The 13,634-nt window shown below is 31.9% G+C and overlaps 1 protein-coding gene across 1 annotated transcript; it reads left to right on the top strand.

Moving 5' to 3' along the window:
- The first annotated feature begins 870 nt into the window (after window positions 1–870).
- Window positions 871–3,962, top strand: LOC148313446 (cleavage and polyadenylation specificity factor subunit 4-like). The gene is made up of 4 exons (XM_088262645.1): window positions 871–1,089; window positions 1,300–1,582; window positions 1,859–2,099; window positions 3,690–3,962. The coding sequence occupies exons 1-4, from the start codon at window positions 987–989 to the stop codon at window positions 3,930–3,932; spliced, it is 870 nt and encodes a 289-aa protein (XP_088118771.1). The 5' UTR covers window positions 871–986; the 3' UTR covers window positions 3,933–3,962.
- Window positions 3,963–13,634: the final 9,672 nt, after the last annotated feature.

Here is a 13,634-nt window from a genome sequence, read left to right as displayed (position 1 = left end):
CGCAAAGATACTCTCCTCTGCGCATGCTTTGAATTTCCCGCATTGATTTTTTGACATTTCCCATAGATAATTATTGTACAATTTATATTTTTATTATTTATTTCTAAGGCAAATAAATAATATTAATTTTTGGTTTACACAAATCAAAGTGAGTACTTACCTCACATTAAAAATAATCAAAACTCTCAGAACACAGGATATTCTTTGTTAGTTTATTGGCGCCAAGTAATATGAAAGTATAAAAATAAATTAATGTAGTGTTATCTAACTTTATTTTGTTGTTTCATAAATTTTTACTCATTTGTTGACTTTGAGTCAAATATCAAAATAATCTATATTACAATAAAAAAAATCTGTGAATACAATGTACGACTTCCACCTTGATCATTATTATTATTCCGGATTATTCCGGAAGCTAATAAATTATTTTTATTCAAATGGCATGCAGCAAATTTTTAAATAAAAATCTTTTTTATTTACTCTTTTTTTGTACTTGTCTGACTTATTGCAAACCAATAGTACAATAATGACTCTAACTACGTTTATAATTTGAACGTTGAGTAAATTGCTCTTCGCCCTTTTTTTCCAACAACCTATATGTATATATTTAAAAATGGTTATAATAAAAGTACGTAGTAGTTGCGGTTTGCTCATTGAGTTCTGTCCTTACGAAGTCCATATTTAAAAAAAAACGATATGCATTTGTTTAATTATTTAAAAAAAAACTGATTTCACATGACAAATGAAAATATAAATAAATAAATATTATTATAGTGCGTAGTGAGTACCTACGTGAGCATTTTCAACAGTTATTTTATCTGTTATTATCTGTCTATGGTATATTATTTTAAATCCTTGATAATTTTTCTATGGCTGACATTAATTTTCAACTTCGTCAACAGCGTTCGGCGCTTTTTTCGTAGAGTGATAAACTTATAAATAACAAAGTATCAGGCGCATTTCGTGAATTCTTATCTTAAACAACTATGGAAGTTTTAGTTGCAAATGTAGATCATATAAAGTTTGATGTTGAGATTGCTCTAGAAGAACAATATGGAGCTTTGCCGCTGCCCTTTCCTGGAATGGACAGTAAGTATATTTCTGTAAGTTGAGCTTATTTCTTCGATCTCCATATTATTGCAGTAATTAAACTGCACGAGAATTATGTCCACAATAGCTGTTCACTCTGTATCTGGCTAAATTATTGTGTTTATGTGTTGTATTTCTTGAGCGGCTCCTTCGATGGATTTGTTATCATTTTTTGAATATTTAATAACTCCATGTTTTATAAAATTCCAGAGTCTACGGCGGCCGTATGTGAGTTTTACAGTATTACAGACGGACCTGGCTGTGACAAGGGTCCAACGTGTCCTTTTAGACACGTACGAGGAGACAGAACTGTAGTATGCAAACATTGGCTGCGAGGGTTATGTAAAAAGGGCGATCAGTGTGAATTTCTCCACGAATATGACATGTCTAAAATGCCAGAGTGTTACTTTTATTCAAGATTCAATGCCTGCCACAACAAAGAATGTCCGTTCTTGCATATTGATCCTGAGAGCAAAATAAAAGACTGCCCATGGTAAGTTCTTTGAATATTTAAAAAATGTACGTAAATAATTAGTATACATTTTCGCATTGTAATATGCCATTGATTAAAAATATAAATGTAAAGTAAAATACGAATTTATAAATGTTTAGTTTGCCTACCGCACTAATCTTGATTATTTTATTTTAGTAATAGCTAATTAATCAGTTTAGTAAACTATAGCTGACTATTCAATGCTAATCCCTACGCTACAATAGCTGATGATATGTTTTATAATTGATTTAATTTATTTGTGGATCTTTTGTTCAGGTACGACCGAGGGTTTTGCCGCCACGGGCCGCACTGTCGCCACAGACACGTGCGAAGAGTGATATGTGGCAACTACTTGGCCGGCTTCTGTCCTGACGGCCCCGAGTGCAAGTTGATGCACCCGAGGTTCGAACTTCCAGCGCCTACCGAAATCACCAAAGACAACAAACGCCAACCCATCTGCCACTTCTGCGGAGAACTCGGCCACAAGGCCACCTACTGCCTCAAGATCCCTCCAGAGGTAATATATTGTTTAAATACAACATAGAAAAACATTGTGAAAGGTTGTCGACCCGTGGTAAGTTCCGCTGACTCTGAGTCTTTTTTTTTTTTTTCTTCTTCGTTTTCTCGGTTCTCGGTTCGAACTCACTTTACCACAATTTGATACCTATTTCTAATAATGAGCCGCTTAGGCTCACAAAAATAGTATGAAATTGAAATATTTGTGTAAATAATAAAAACACAAATATTTCTCTTTTTAAAAAAAAAAATACCTGTACCATGTTGATCTAGTTAAACTTTTTCTCTGGACGCTACATATCTCTATGTCGATACCTAAGTACAGTCATGCTACGACGATTTTTTTCAATTTTTTTTTCTATTACAAACATTTTTTTTAAAACATATTGACACAGAAAAACATTGTGAAGGGTTGTCGACCCGTGGTTAGTGCCGCGGACTCTTGAGTCGAAGTTTCTCAGTTTGAACCCACTCTACCACAATTTGATACCTATTTCTAATAATAAGCCGCTTAGGCTCACAGAAATATGTAGTATGAAATTGAAATATCTGTGTAAATAATAATAACATAAATATTTAATTAAAAAAAAAAACATTTGTTTGCGAGCTTCAATTGCAGTGGTACTACCAACTACAACAAACCAACAATTTGTTATGTATGTTTTTTTAAGTTACCTAACATCCAAGTGACTCTGATATCTAGCTACGGCTTTTGCAATACCGCTTATCATGGTCCTACTTAGGCTTCATCGCCTATACCTAACTGTGATTGGATTTATGATTTATGTTTGAAGATAATGTAATTCATGACAGAAAATTCTAGGCGAAAACACTCGCTATCTCGCTAAAGGCATGATTTCTTAAATTTTGTCAAGAGTTTACAATCCTTATATATCGTAAGCATACTGCAAAAAATTACCAACACAATATGTGTAATCTTGACGTATATTCATAGAAAGGGTTAAAAACTGAGTGTTGCAAATTCATTTTTCAAATTCCATTAGGATATTTTTCAAACATTAACATCATTTTAAGTGTGTCCAAATACTTGTTTACAAAATCTGGATTATCTCCAATTACAGGAGCTATTTTCATATTATTTTTTGACATCTCATCAAAGATGAAGAAGAATATGGAAGTCTGATATTTTCATCTCACCAATAGATGTCTCTAGTGAAGTTCTAGTGATTCAAGAATAATGTTTCTAAATTGGTCCATATATATAGAACTTCCAAGAATTTGAGTGGTGTGGTTGTCAATAATGGGTAGAATTGGTGAATGTTACACATGTGTAAAGTGATCACTTAAATCAGCCTATGACAGTCGTCAGCCCCGTAAATGCCCAGACTTTCATATTCTTCTTCATCTTTGATGAGATGTCAAAAAATAATATTCAAACATTCTCGTTCTAGGTTTAAAAAAAAAACATTTAGACTTTACCAATTTTTATTACAATAAATATTGCAGCTTGTGTCATTTGACTAAAAAAAACATGCATAGGAAAAAAAATGTAAAGGTTTTACTGTTTGCACATTATTTACCGTTTTCGATCAACATAGTCCTGATGTATGTTTTAAAATATTATTTTCAGCAAAAGGAGGCTGCATTGAGACAAGAGGAAGCAAAATATAGAGCTCTCGGATATATGAAACCATCAGACAACAATGACGAATCTAACAGATTCCCCGGCATGCGTCCCCCGCCAAAGCCTTTGAAGGAAATTACTTGCTACAAATGTGGCAATAAAGGTCATTATGCCAACAAATGTCCTAAAGGTCACCTGGCATTCCTCTCCCATAACCAACACAATGCTGGTGATCGAAGAACACAATAATCCTCCGTTAATAATAGATACTTAGTTGTATGTATAATTTTTTTGTAAATACTATAAAAAATAAAAACAATTTATTTTTACAAATGTAATGTGTTTTTGTTTATTTTATTATTACCTCATAGTTTATGTCTTCTTCTGTTTGTGACATGTCAGGTCTCCCCGATGTCGACTATCACTTAAGAGTAATTCTCCTTGTTTTGGGCAACTCTAAACAGCGCCTAGATCAAGGGTGGCCAACCTGCGGCCCGCCGGGTGTCTACTTGCGGCCCGCGGAGCAAATCACACAATTTCAAGACCCATAATGGCGTCAAGTAGTTAAAACGTCGGACTAAAGAAGAGAAGAGTAACATAAGAACTGAGAAGTTTTTTAGACAGATGGACTATGAACTCTATATATGCAATGATTCTGTTTCTATCTTAAAAAAGTATAACATTAAACGGCAATACGAGGCTAAACATACAAATAAGTTTGAAAAGTACCAAATAAATATGTTTATAAAATATAAATTTTGTTTTACGGCCCGGTAGGAAATCTCATTTCTAAAATCTGGCCCGGCTACTGAAAATGTTGGCCACCCATGGTATATCGAGCGTTCGTAGTATATTCAAACATAAAATGAATATAATGTAAAGGATTATTTGCAAGGATTTTTGGATGTAATAATGCACTCCAGTGAGCATGGAGAGAAATTTTCAATTTGATTTTAAAACATGCTTAGTCGTATTCAGCAAAGCATAACACCCTAAAAAAAATTATAAACTTTGCCTGCAACCAATGGTATGTAGGACACTGCATCATATACACATATCGCTCACTCCTTTCAAGAACGTCATAAATCAAAATACTTGATTTTTCAGGAGAACGTTTTTAAAGTTAAAAAATATAATACAATGTATTAAAAATAAATATCAAGCCACTTACTGAACTTTTTACTGTGCAACACAACTTTTTAGTTAAAACCTGAAGGTTTTTTCTCCATTTGAAAAATATTTAGTATATTTAAAAAAATTATTATACAATACCTTTTCTTCAAAATGCAAAAACAATACTTTCTGCCCTGTAGCGGGTAAATATTAAGTTAAAAATATGCCACTTTTGCTGGGATATAGGACATTTTCTGGGCATTCCGAAAACATGCACAACTGAAAATTGACGATTTTTGTTTTATGACGTTCTTGAAAGGAGTGAGCGATATATGTATATATATATATATATATTTATAAATATATATATATATATTTATAAATATATATATATATATTTATAAATATATATATATATATATATATATATATATATATATATATATATATATATATATATATATATATATTTATATATATTTATATATATATATATATATATATATATATATATATATATATATATATATATATATATATATATATATATATATATATATATATAAAAATAATATAAATATTTAGGTAGTATCTTGATCGTTTAATATATGAAGGAAACGTAATCCGCCACTATCTTCAGGGTTATATAAAATAAATATTAGGGTGAAAAATCATTTGTATTTATTTTAATCCCCCTGGGAATCGAACCCGGGGCAAACGAGCAGACCACCACATTACGGAGCCGATTGAAAGTAAAAAATTTAAAATCTATCTTCCACTGTATTTTCAATTCAATTCAAGTAAAATGTTTGGAGTGATTTGAACATGTAGAACGAATAGTGAGGAATGAATGGTAAAATAAATTCATGATATGAATTTATTTTGAAATAGGGGCAGACGAAGACCGAGGAAAACTTGACATAATCAAGTATGTCAAATACTTGAAAGTGGTCAGGTCAGGAGTCAGTAAAATCGTCAGGTATGTATGAGAAGATGCATGAATGTGTAAGAGGCAAAGAATGTTAGCGAAGACAGAGTGGTGAGGTGTTCATTTCTCTCTGCCTACCCCTAGTAAGCATCGTGTTGTTTAGTTAGTATTTTAAATTGAAATTCTTTATATGAAGTATTGCTACATTATTTTAAAGATAACTTATTCATTACTGTCATGTTGATATTTTATTTGGAAATTCAACAGAACTGTTACATAAATTTATTAACATTGACGAGTAATATAAAACAGGTATTTGAACCATTCTAGTTACAAAATTTCATATTTGTAAGTTAGTGAAGGGATGGGAGGGAGGAAATGGGAAATATCAAAGGCAAATTATGACTATAGGGACACACCACAATACGAATGTCGACTTACAATCTAAGCGATCTCAGTGCTGATAAACACTGTATATACAGTGTATGGACGTATGTAGAAAGCTGGATAAAATAAAGAAACAGAAATACGCACACAACAAAATCGGGGGGGTAAAACGTCACTCTACTCGCGCCTGGTGGTCTGCAATCGGCATATCATTTGTACTTGAAATAGTGACAATATGCCAGGCGTAACAATTTTTATTTCTACTCTCAAATATAACCAAAACTGTTCACTATAAAGAGTATGTCTGGTTGCGGTCTTCTGGTTAGTGTCGCGGACTGTGAATAAAAGGTTTCTAGATTCAAGCCCACTTACAGCAATTAGATTCCTATTTCAATAACGGGCCGCCAAGCTTACTTGGAAATTCTTGAAATTGTGTGAAATTGAAATATTTGTGTACATAATGAGAACACATTTTTTTTATTTAAAAAAAAGTTTGATAAGCTGGCAAGAGAATCTACGATTCAATTAAATATATTATTGAGTAACAAATAATTTCACTATGAAGCATACTCGAATAACATATGGAGATGTGTCGATACAACCTTCATAGACGCCGACGGTGGCGCGCCAAGAAGTCGGCGATAGTATGTACTCATTTATATTTTCCTATACATACAACTACATTATTCATGTCAAGCACATATACATACATATTAAGAAATGATCTACGGTATCCATACATACATCAAGGAAATGTCATATTTAGGTTGAAACTGCCTTAGTATTAATTTATTATTAGATTAAAACCAATATTTTTAGCTTTTCCACTTTTTTATTTGACCAGCGACCGGGTTTCGTCGTTACCGACATCATCAGACTGGTGAGAGTTACCAAATGATATAGTCTCACCAGTCTGATGATGTCGGTAACGACGAAACCCGGTCGCTGGTCAAATAAAAAAGTGGAAAAGCTAAAAATATTGGTTTTAATCTAATAATAAATTAAAAATGCAATTCCATCACGAAGTGTCAGTGGATAATATAAATCTACCTTAGTATTACAAATTTCTCCTCCTTCCTCCCTTTATTTAAACTCAAATGCTGCATAGGATACGCATCTAATCGATGCGGTGATAGATCAGTCGTGATTAGAGAAGGCTCGGTGATTTGTTCTGCGCTTAAGATTCAAGAAAATATAAATTGAATTTAATGAGATACAGATGAAATAAAGAATCGCGCTCACACGTCTAAGGAAATTATTCCTATATAAAAAAAATAGAGGAGGAATTGCAGGTACGAAAAGGAGAATATTGTGGTCGTACTCGCACAATTTCGTACAATGTAAGTTGTGAACTGCTAATAATTCGTTTGAGGAAAATAATATCTCTGGAGGAAATACAACAAATTTGATCGGGTGAAAATAACATTAACATATAAGGATCGAAATGCGTTTACATACTTCTTATACTGTTGGAAAAATCATTTAATTTAAAGGTTTTCTGTCGTGTTTTGAATTAGAGATTGGTAATCACATGCAGTTTGTTGTATCGTTAAGTATACTTCAGAGGTGGACAAACTGATTCATCGATGAAAACAATACCTACAATATCCATTAAGGGCCTAAAGACTACTGAAAAAAAGAGTCGAATAAAAATTAATGGGGCTGACATAATTTACTAATACTGAAACAAAAAAATTAATTACCAAGCATGATAATAAAAAGTTTAGAAAGAAAAACTATATTTTCCACTCAATCCTAATGATTTTAGCCTTTTGTTTTTTTTCTATGGTGGTATTTTTTATATGTTTTTTTTTAAGTATTACAATGGCCTTACATTTTTAAAAGAGAAATACGTGCCGACTGGGCTGCATGTTATTTTATCACATATAGCCTAGAGCGCAGATTCTAAAGGAAAGATGATGTGTTGATTACTTAGTGTAGATAACATTGACATCGATTTAATGAAAACAGATATTATTTTTTGTAAATTTTACTTCCTGATACGGATTGAAAACCAGTTTCATAATGACAATGTCATTTTAAATGAATGTCCAGAAGTGAAGTTAAATGTATCTACATTAAGTAGTTAACTCGTCAACTGTCTATTGTAATCGACTGACTGTTAACGACGCTATTAATAAGTATGATATACAGTTTATAAAATCACAATGTAAATAATTTTTGTAGGTAGGTAAGTATTTATTTAATATTCCATGAAAAAAATTAATAGTAATTATATGTACGGAATACCGAATGGTAACGTAATAAAGTAACATTTAAGATAAATAAAACATGTTTTAGTTTTCCACGGTTTCGCCCTTTCGTATATACTCGGAAACATTTTTTACAACCATGGGGCGTGTGTAAGGTAAAATTCAAGATATGAGTAAAAGATTGAAGAGGGTATGGTTTTTTATTTGATGTACAAGAGAAATAAATCACCCCTTTCTACGAAAAGCCCTAAAGGTTTCCAATTTGCAGTTGAAACTTGACTGAAAAGTAGCGGTAGCCACGCGATGGTACCGCACCACCCTCAAAAGACTGCAAAAATGATTATACGACCACAAAATAACTACGACCTGTCAGCCATTTCATATGATATTTATGTTTTAATTCTTCTATCAACTTCATCACGTATATATTTATCTTTATAAATATATCTACGGGTGTATTACTGTGGAAATACAATAACGCATAAATATGTATGTAAATCTGTCCGAAAATCCCAATTTATTTTTATGCTACTAGATAACGGTTTTATGTGCCATCAGTCATTAAATACCTAATTTTATGGCGAAATAAAAATACATTTCTGATTATTTTTTCAATTTTGCGATACACATTCTATTTTTATATGTGCTTATTCAGAAATCGTAAGGGCCGTCAGTATTTCATTTCTTTCCATTTTATTTTACACTCTACTCTAGTGGTAAACAGTCCAGTGATTGGTGAAGGATTCATTTTGAATTATACGGTTAATTTTGATTTTTACATATGTTTTTAAAGAGAGCGATCGATGCCATATATTTTTTTTAAATGCTTTTGTATGTGATTTAGCGATAATCAGTGAAAAAAATCACGTATTTTTTAAAGAGGTGTTTTAAAATACGCAAATGTAAGTTAAAATTATTGTTTTATGTATAAAAAAATGTATCTGTTATTATGTGTTCAATAAGTATTTCTCGACATATGTTTTAAGTTTACATAAGCTGCCATTTGAATATGAAAAATGAATAAGCTATTGATGGTGTGTAAGTCTACCCGAATCTTTTGGGGTCGATTAGTTTTGAATACCTCGTCAGTCATAAACGAAGTTTTCTTCAGTATACTCGTTTCTCTATTGCGGGAAATATTTGGCGCGTTTTTCCCAGCAGTATGTCGATACATAATGACTATAACATTTAACCTTCTACATAACATATTTTATCAAGTGGTGGTTCGTTTATGAATAATGTCACATTCGTCATTAAATCGACTTAATCGCTCACAGTTTTGTTCTGATGCGTGACCATGCTATTATTATAATGGTAAATTTAATATTCAAACGGGTAGTCCGAAGTTGAGAAAATTTAGTTAAGTGATTATTCGTGTTTCATTTAATTAAGCGTATATATCATATTATTGCTGTAGAAAATTATTTTAGAAATTTAGCCTAAATTTGAGAGTTGTGCCCGCGGGCCCTTGGGATGAGTTTGAGGGTTCTAAACTTGTTTAGTATTTTTTATCAGTGAGAACGTGAACTTTACAGATAGGCATTGTCGTATTGTTAATGATCCGCTTTTTAAAATTTATATTTAACACATGGCGTCCTAATAACAGCTCTCAAATTTTGGATAATTTTATCGTAGTAATAATGACGCTGATTACACCGAAAATCGAAATACGTGTTACAATGTGGTGTAATAATTAGTGGTATTTACCAAGTTTTCTTAAAATGATTAACGTAAACAAACGCACACAATATATGTCAATGTATATCTGTGTAAAAATATAATTATAATAATATGCTAACAGTCAACTTAAGATGATTTCGTTAGTTTTTTAAAGAGACTTTGGATAGTTTTGCTTATTATTAAAAAAAAGAATAACCCGCAAAACCTCTATTCCAAGAGGCTTGTCTGCAGGTATGGTAGTGAGGATAGGAAAAGTTAATGTGAAAAATGCACCACAAACACCCAGACCAATTGAAAATAAATACTTCCTGAATTTATTTTGCAATCGCATTTAAACACACTTGTCTGTATGTCTCAAATAATTTAATAAAAAAAACATGACCTTATAATTTACCTTTTTTTAAACATCCGCGATCGAAAAGTTTGACATATAAATATTATGGTAATTGTTATAATATTGGTTTTCGCATGCTTCATTATTCATAGGTACTACAAGCGAAATGGTCTGAATGTAAAATCTGACGTTTTCCCTAAAGTTTTCTACAATTTTGCTTTTAAAACATGTAATCCATTTGTACATGAGCTCCGTTATCGGGTACTGACACGCTAGCTAATGCGTCATCTACCCTTGCCAATTTTTTATTAGGTACCGCAATATGAGGCGTTTGATGGAATACTCCAGTGTATTGATAAAGGATATATGTATGTAGTTTTTAAAAAAATGCATACCTATCATATCTCCTTTATTAAGTATTTTTTAAATTATATATTTATGGAAAATTAACCCTTTCACTGCAAGGCTCCTTAAGTTGTTTTTTTTATGTGCATATAATGTAAACATAATACTATCGCGAAATTCTAAATTGGTAAACACAAAGATTTTTATTTCTGTTTTAATCTTGATTTAAGATGTATTTTTACATGAAAAGTTGTTCCTTTGTTCAAGCTACCTCATTAATCTATACCTATCAACTTCCTATGTGGAGCATACGGACTCCACAAAATATCTCCAGGCGCTTCTTTCAGGCCTGCCAGAAAGTTCAAACGAGAATTGCCGACGAATTGTCAGCAGTGGGCGTCCTGGGCGGAGGGAACCTGATTCTTTGTAAAAGATCCAATCTCGATTGTTGCTCTCTGGAGACATGTGGAGTACACGGCCTAGCCAATTGAATCGCCTTTTCTTGACAACAGTTATTGTCACGGGTTGCTTCATCCGTTTTCTCATTTCCACGTCCACAATGATGCCACCGTGCGCTTAAAATTTGCCGTAAATAACTATTCTCAAATCTGACATGTGGCTGGCTCTCTCTCAAATCTGATTATTTGGCTGTTCTGGGTCTTTGTAAGGTGCCATGTTTGAAAGCCGTATAATAGGTATAATTCGTGCATTGAATAAGTGAAATTTGGTCTTTACCGATTTTATAGTTCCGATCTCCAGACGCCTTTCTATTCATATCGTTGAAAGCGGGTACCTATAAGTCCAAAACGCACTCACAGTTCTTTATGAACACTGCTATTCAACTTAAGATGGCATAAAGTTTTTGCATACATATATTCAAAATACTTGAGAAGGTTCAGCCATGAAATAGTCCTTTATTTATTCATTTTCAAAGGGGGAATATTTTCTATGTGCCTGTTTTTGAAAGGTTCTTTTCGCTGACGCTATTTATTGTATATAATTTTATGAAATCAGTTTTTTAAAAATCGTTTATGATATTCTTTAATTTCAAATATATTATTAATATTAACAATAATAATAAAACCCTTATCCGCACCTAATGGTGCATAGGGCACTGCGTCATATAAACGCAGTGTTATCTTGATCGTTTACACATAAAGGAAAGGTGATCAGCCCTCCGCTTCAGGTACCAGTCCAGGGTAATATTGAATAAATATTACAGTGAAAAAAACACTTATATTTATTTTACCCCCCTTGGGAATCGAACCCGGGACCTCCAGAACGGTAGCCGAGCGTGCTGACCATTACACTACGGAGGCGGACATTATTAATATTAGCAATTCAATATTACGAAATCGAATCCAAATCATGTGAACAATAATAATAAGTTGATTTATGATCGGTTGATACATTTAAAAAAATGTATTATATATAACTTATGATTCGTCTAAACAACTGTTTAAATATAAAGAGCGTAATTAGCACTCTGTCAATCCGTCACTGTTGAAGCCTTTTATGTTTGAGGACTGAGTAGAGCCATGTTTGAAGATGGAGTAATGTATCTCACCCACATCGGCACTATTTGAAAGTAAAATGGTGAACAAACCAAATTTTCTGAAAAGCTAAGGTACCCGAATCATAAGATATCTCCACAATTCGTAAGAGTGATGTGGGCTGAAGTTTGGGTCCTGATTTGGGCGGCCCACTAGTTGAAATATTATACTTGCTTTTGTCTGAGATGGTCCAGAAGAAATTTATTAGATATCTCTACTTGATAGAGCGTGGACACTACCCGACTGAATGTATACCTTGCTTGACTACAATTATCAAAAGATGAGAAGAGATGCGTATTAACTTACAAAATTGAAAGGATTTGTCTATGTGATCCTATATCTGATTTTGCAGAATGCAAAACAAATCTGCCAATAATTTATATATATATATATATATATATATATATATATATATATATATATATATATATATATATATATATATATATATATATATATATATATATATATATATATATATATATATATATATATATATATATATATATATATATATATATATATATATATATATATATATATATATATATATATATATATATATATATATATATATATATATATATATATATATATATTTCAATCAAATTTTTTTCAATATTACCCTGGGCTGGTATCTGGAGTGAAGGGCTGATCACCTTTCCTTTATGTACAATCTAGATAAACGATCTAGATAACACTGCATTTATATGATGCAGTGCCCTAAGCACCATCTAAGTGTAAATGAGGGTTTGAAGAATATATACACATAATCGTTTTAAAGCTATCGTTAATTTTCTTTATGCTATCAAGTTGTTCAAAAATAGATTGCTATGAAATCCACAATACAAGATAAATCAATTAAGCTAAATCTGGAATTCTTTGAACATTATTATGTCATATTTATATACGAGTATTAGGACAGATGGAGAAATAAAGGCGTCACCGTCAGCGAACGTCAGCGCTGTTCGTGTTATAACTACATATGAATGTCATTGGTAAACATGAAAAATTCAATAAAATATGTACTGTAAAGTAGAGTAAAACCTCGATATAACGGATTAATTGGGGGAGGAGGTGTCCGTTAAAGCCGAAAGCCGTTTTATGAAAATGGGTTAAAAAAATCGAGAAACTTTTATTTTACAATGAACACTGTATTCCGATATAAATAAACAAAACACATAAAAAATTATATCTCTCGTTTTCGGACACTCGTTGTGAAGTGACGTTGCTATTTGATATCGATGCGCCTCCTTTCTGTTATCCTGCTTTGAAAAAGTAGTCATGTATTGTTTGCATTTTTGAAGTTTGCTTTTTTTATATTCAACTCTCTAAAATTACGAAAATGCGTATAATATAGTTGAACTTCGTTATCTGAGGAATAGTCAATACATATTA

Source organism: Brachycentrus maculatus, unplaced genomic scaffold (genome assembly GCF_059751285.1).
Source record: "Brachycentrus maculatus isolate JH-2025_06_01 unplaced genomic scaffold, ASM5975128v1 h1tg000011l, whole genome shotgun sequence".
In the NCBI taxonomy this organism is placed as follows: Eukaryota; Metazoa; Arthropoda; class Insecta; order Trichoptera; family Brachycentridae; genus Brachycentrus; species Brachycentrus maculatus.
This window is presented reverse-complemented; position numbering and strand designations above follow the sequence as displayed.

Bases quoted from the DNA above. Each gene is read 5' to 3' on its own strand.
- LOC148313446 (XM_088262645.1), top strand. From the start codon at position 987: ATGGAAGTTTTAGTTGCAAATGTAGATCATATAAAGTTTGATGTTGAG. The intron at 1,090-1,299 runs GTAAGTATATTT...ATAAAATTCCAG, and splicing joins GCCCTTTCCTGGAATGGACA to AGTCTACGGCGGCCGTATGT. The intron at 1,583-1,858 runs GTAAGTTCTTTG...TCTTTTGTTCAG, and splicing joins AAAATAAAAGACTGCCCATG to GTACGACCGAGGGTTTTGCC.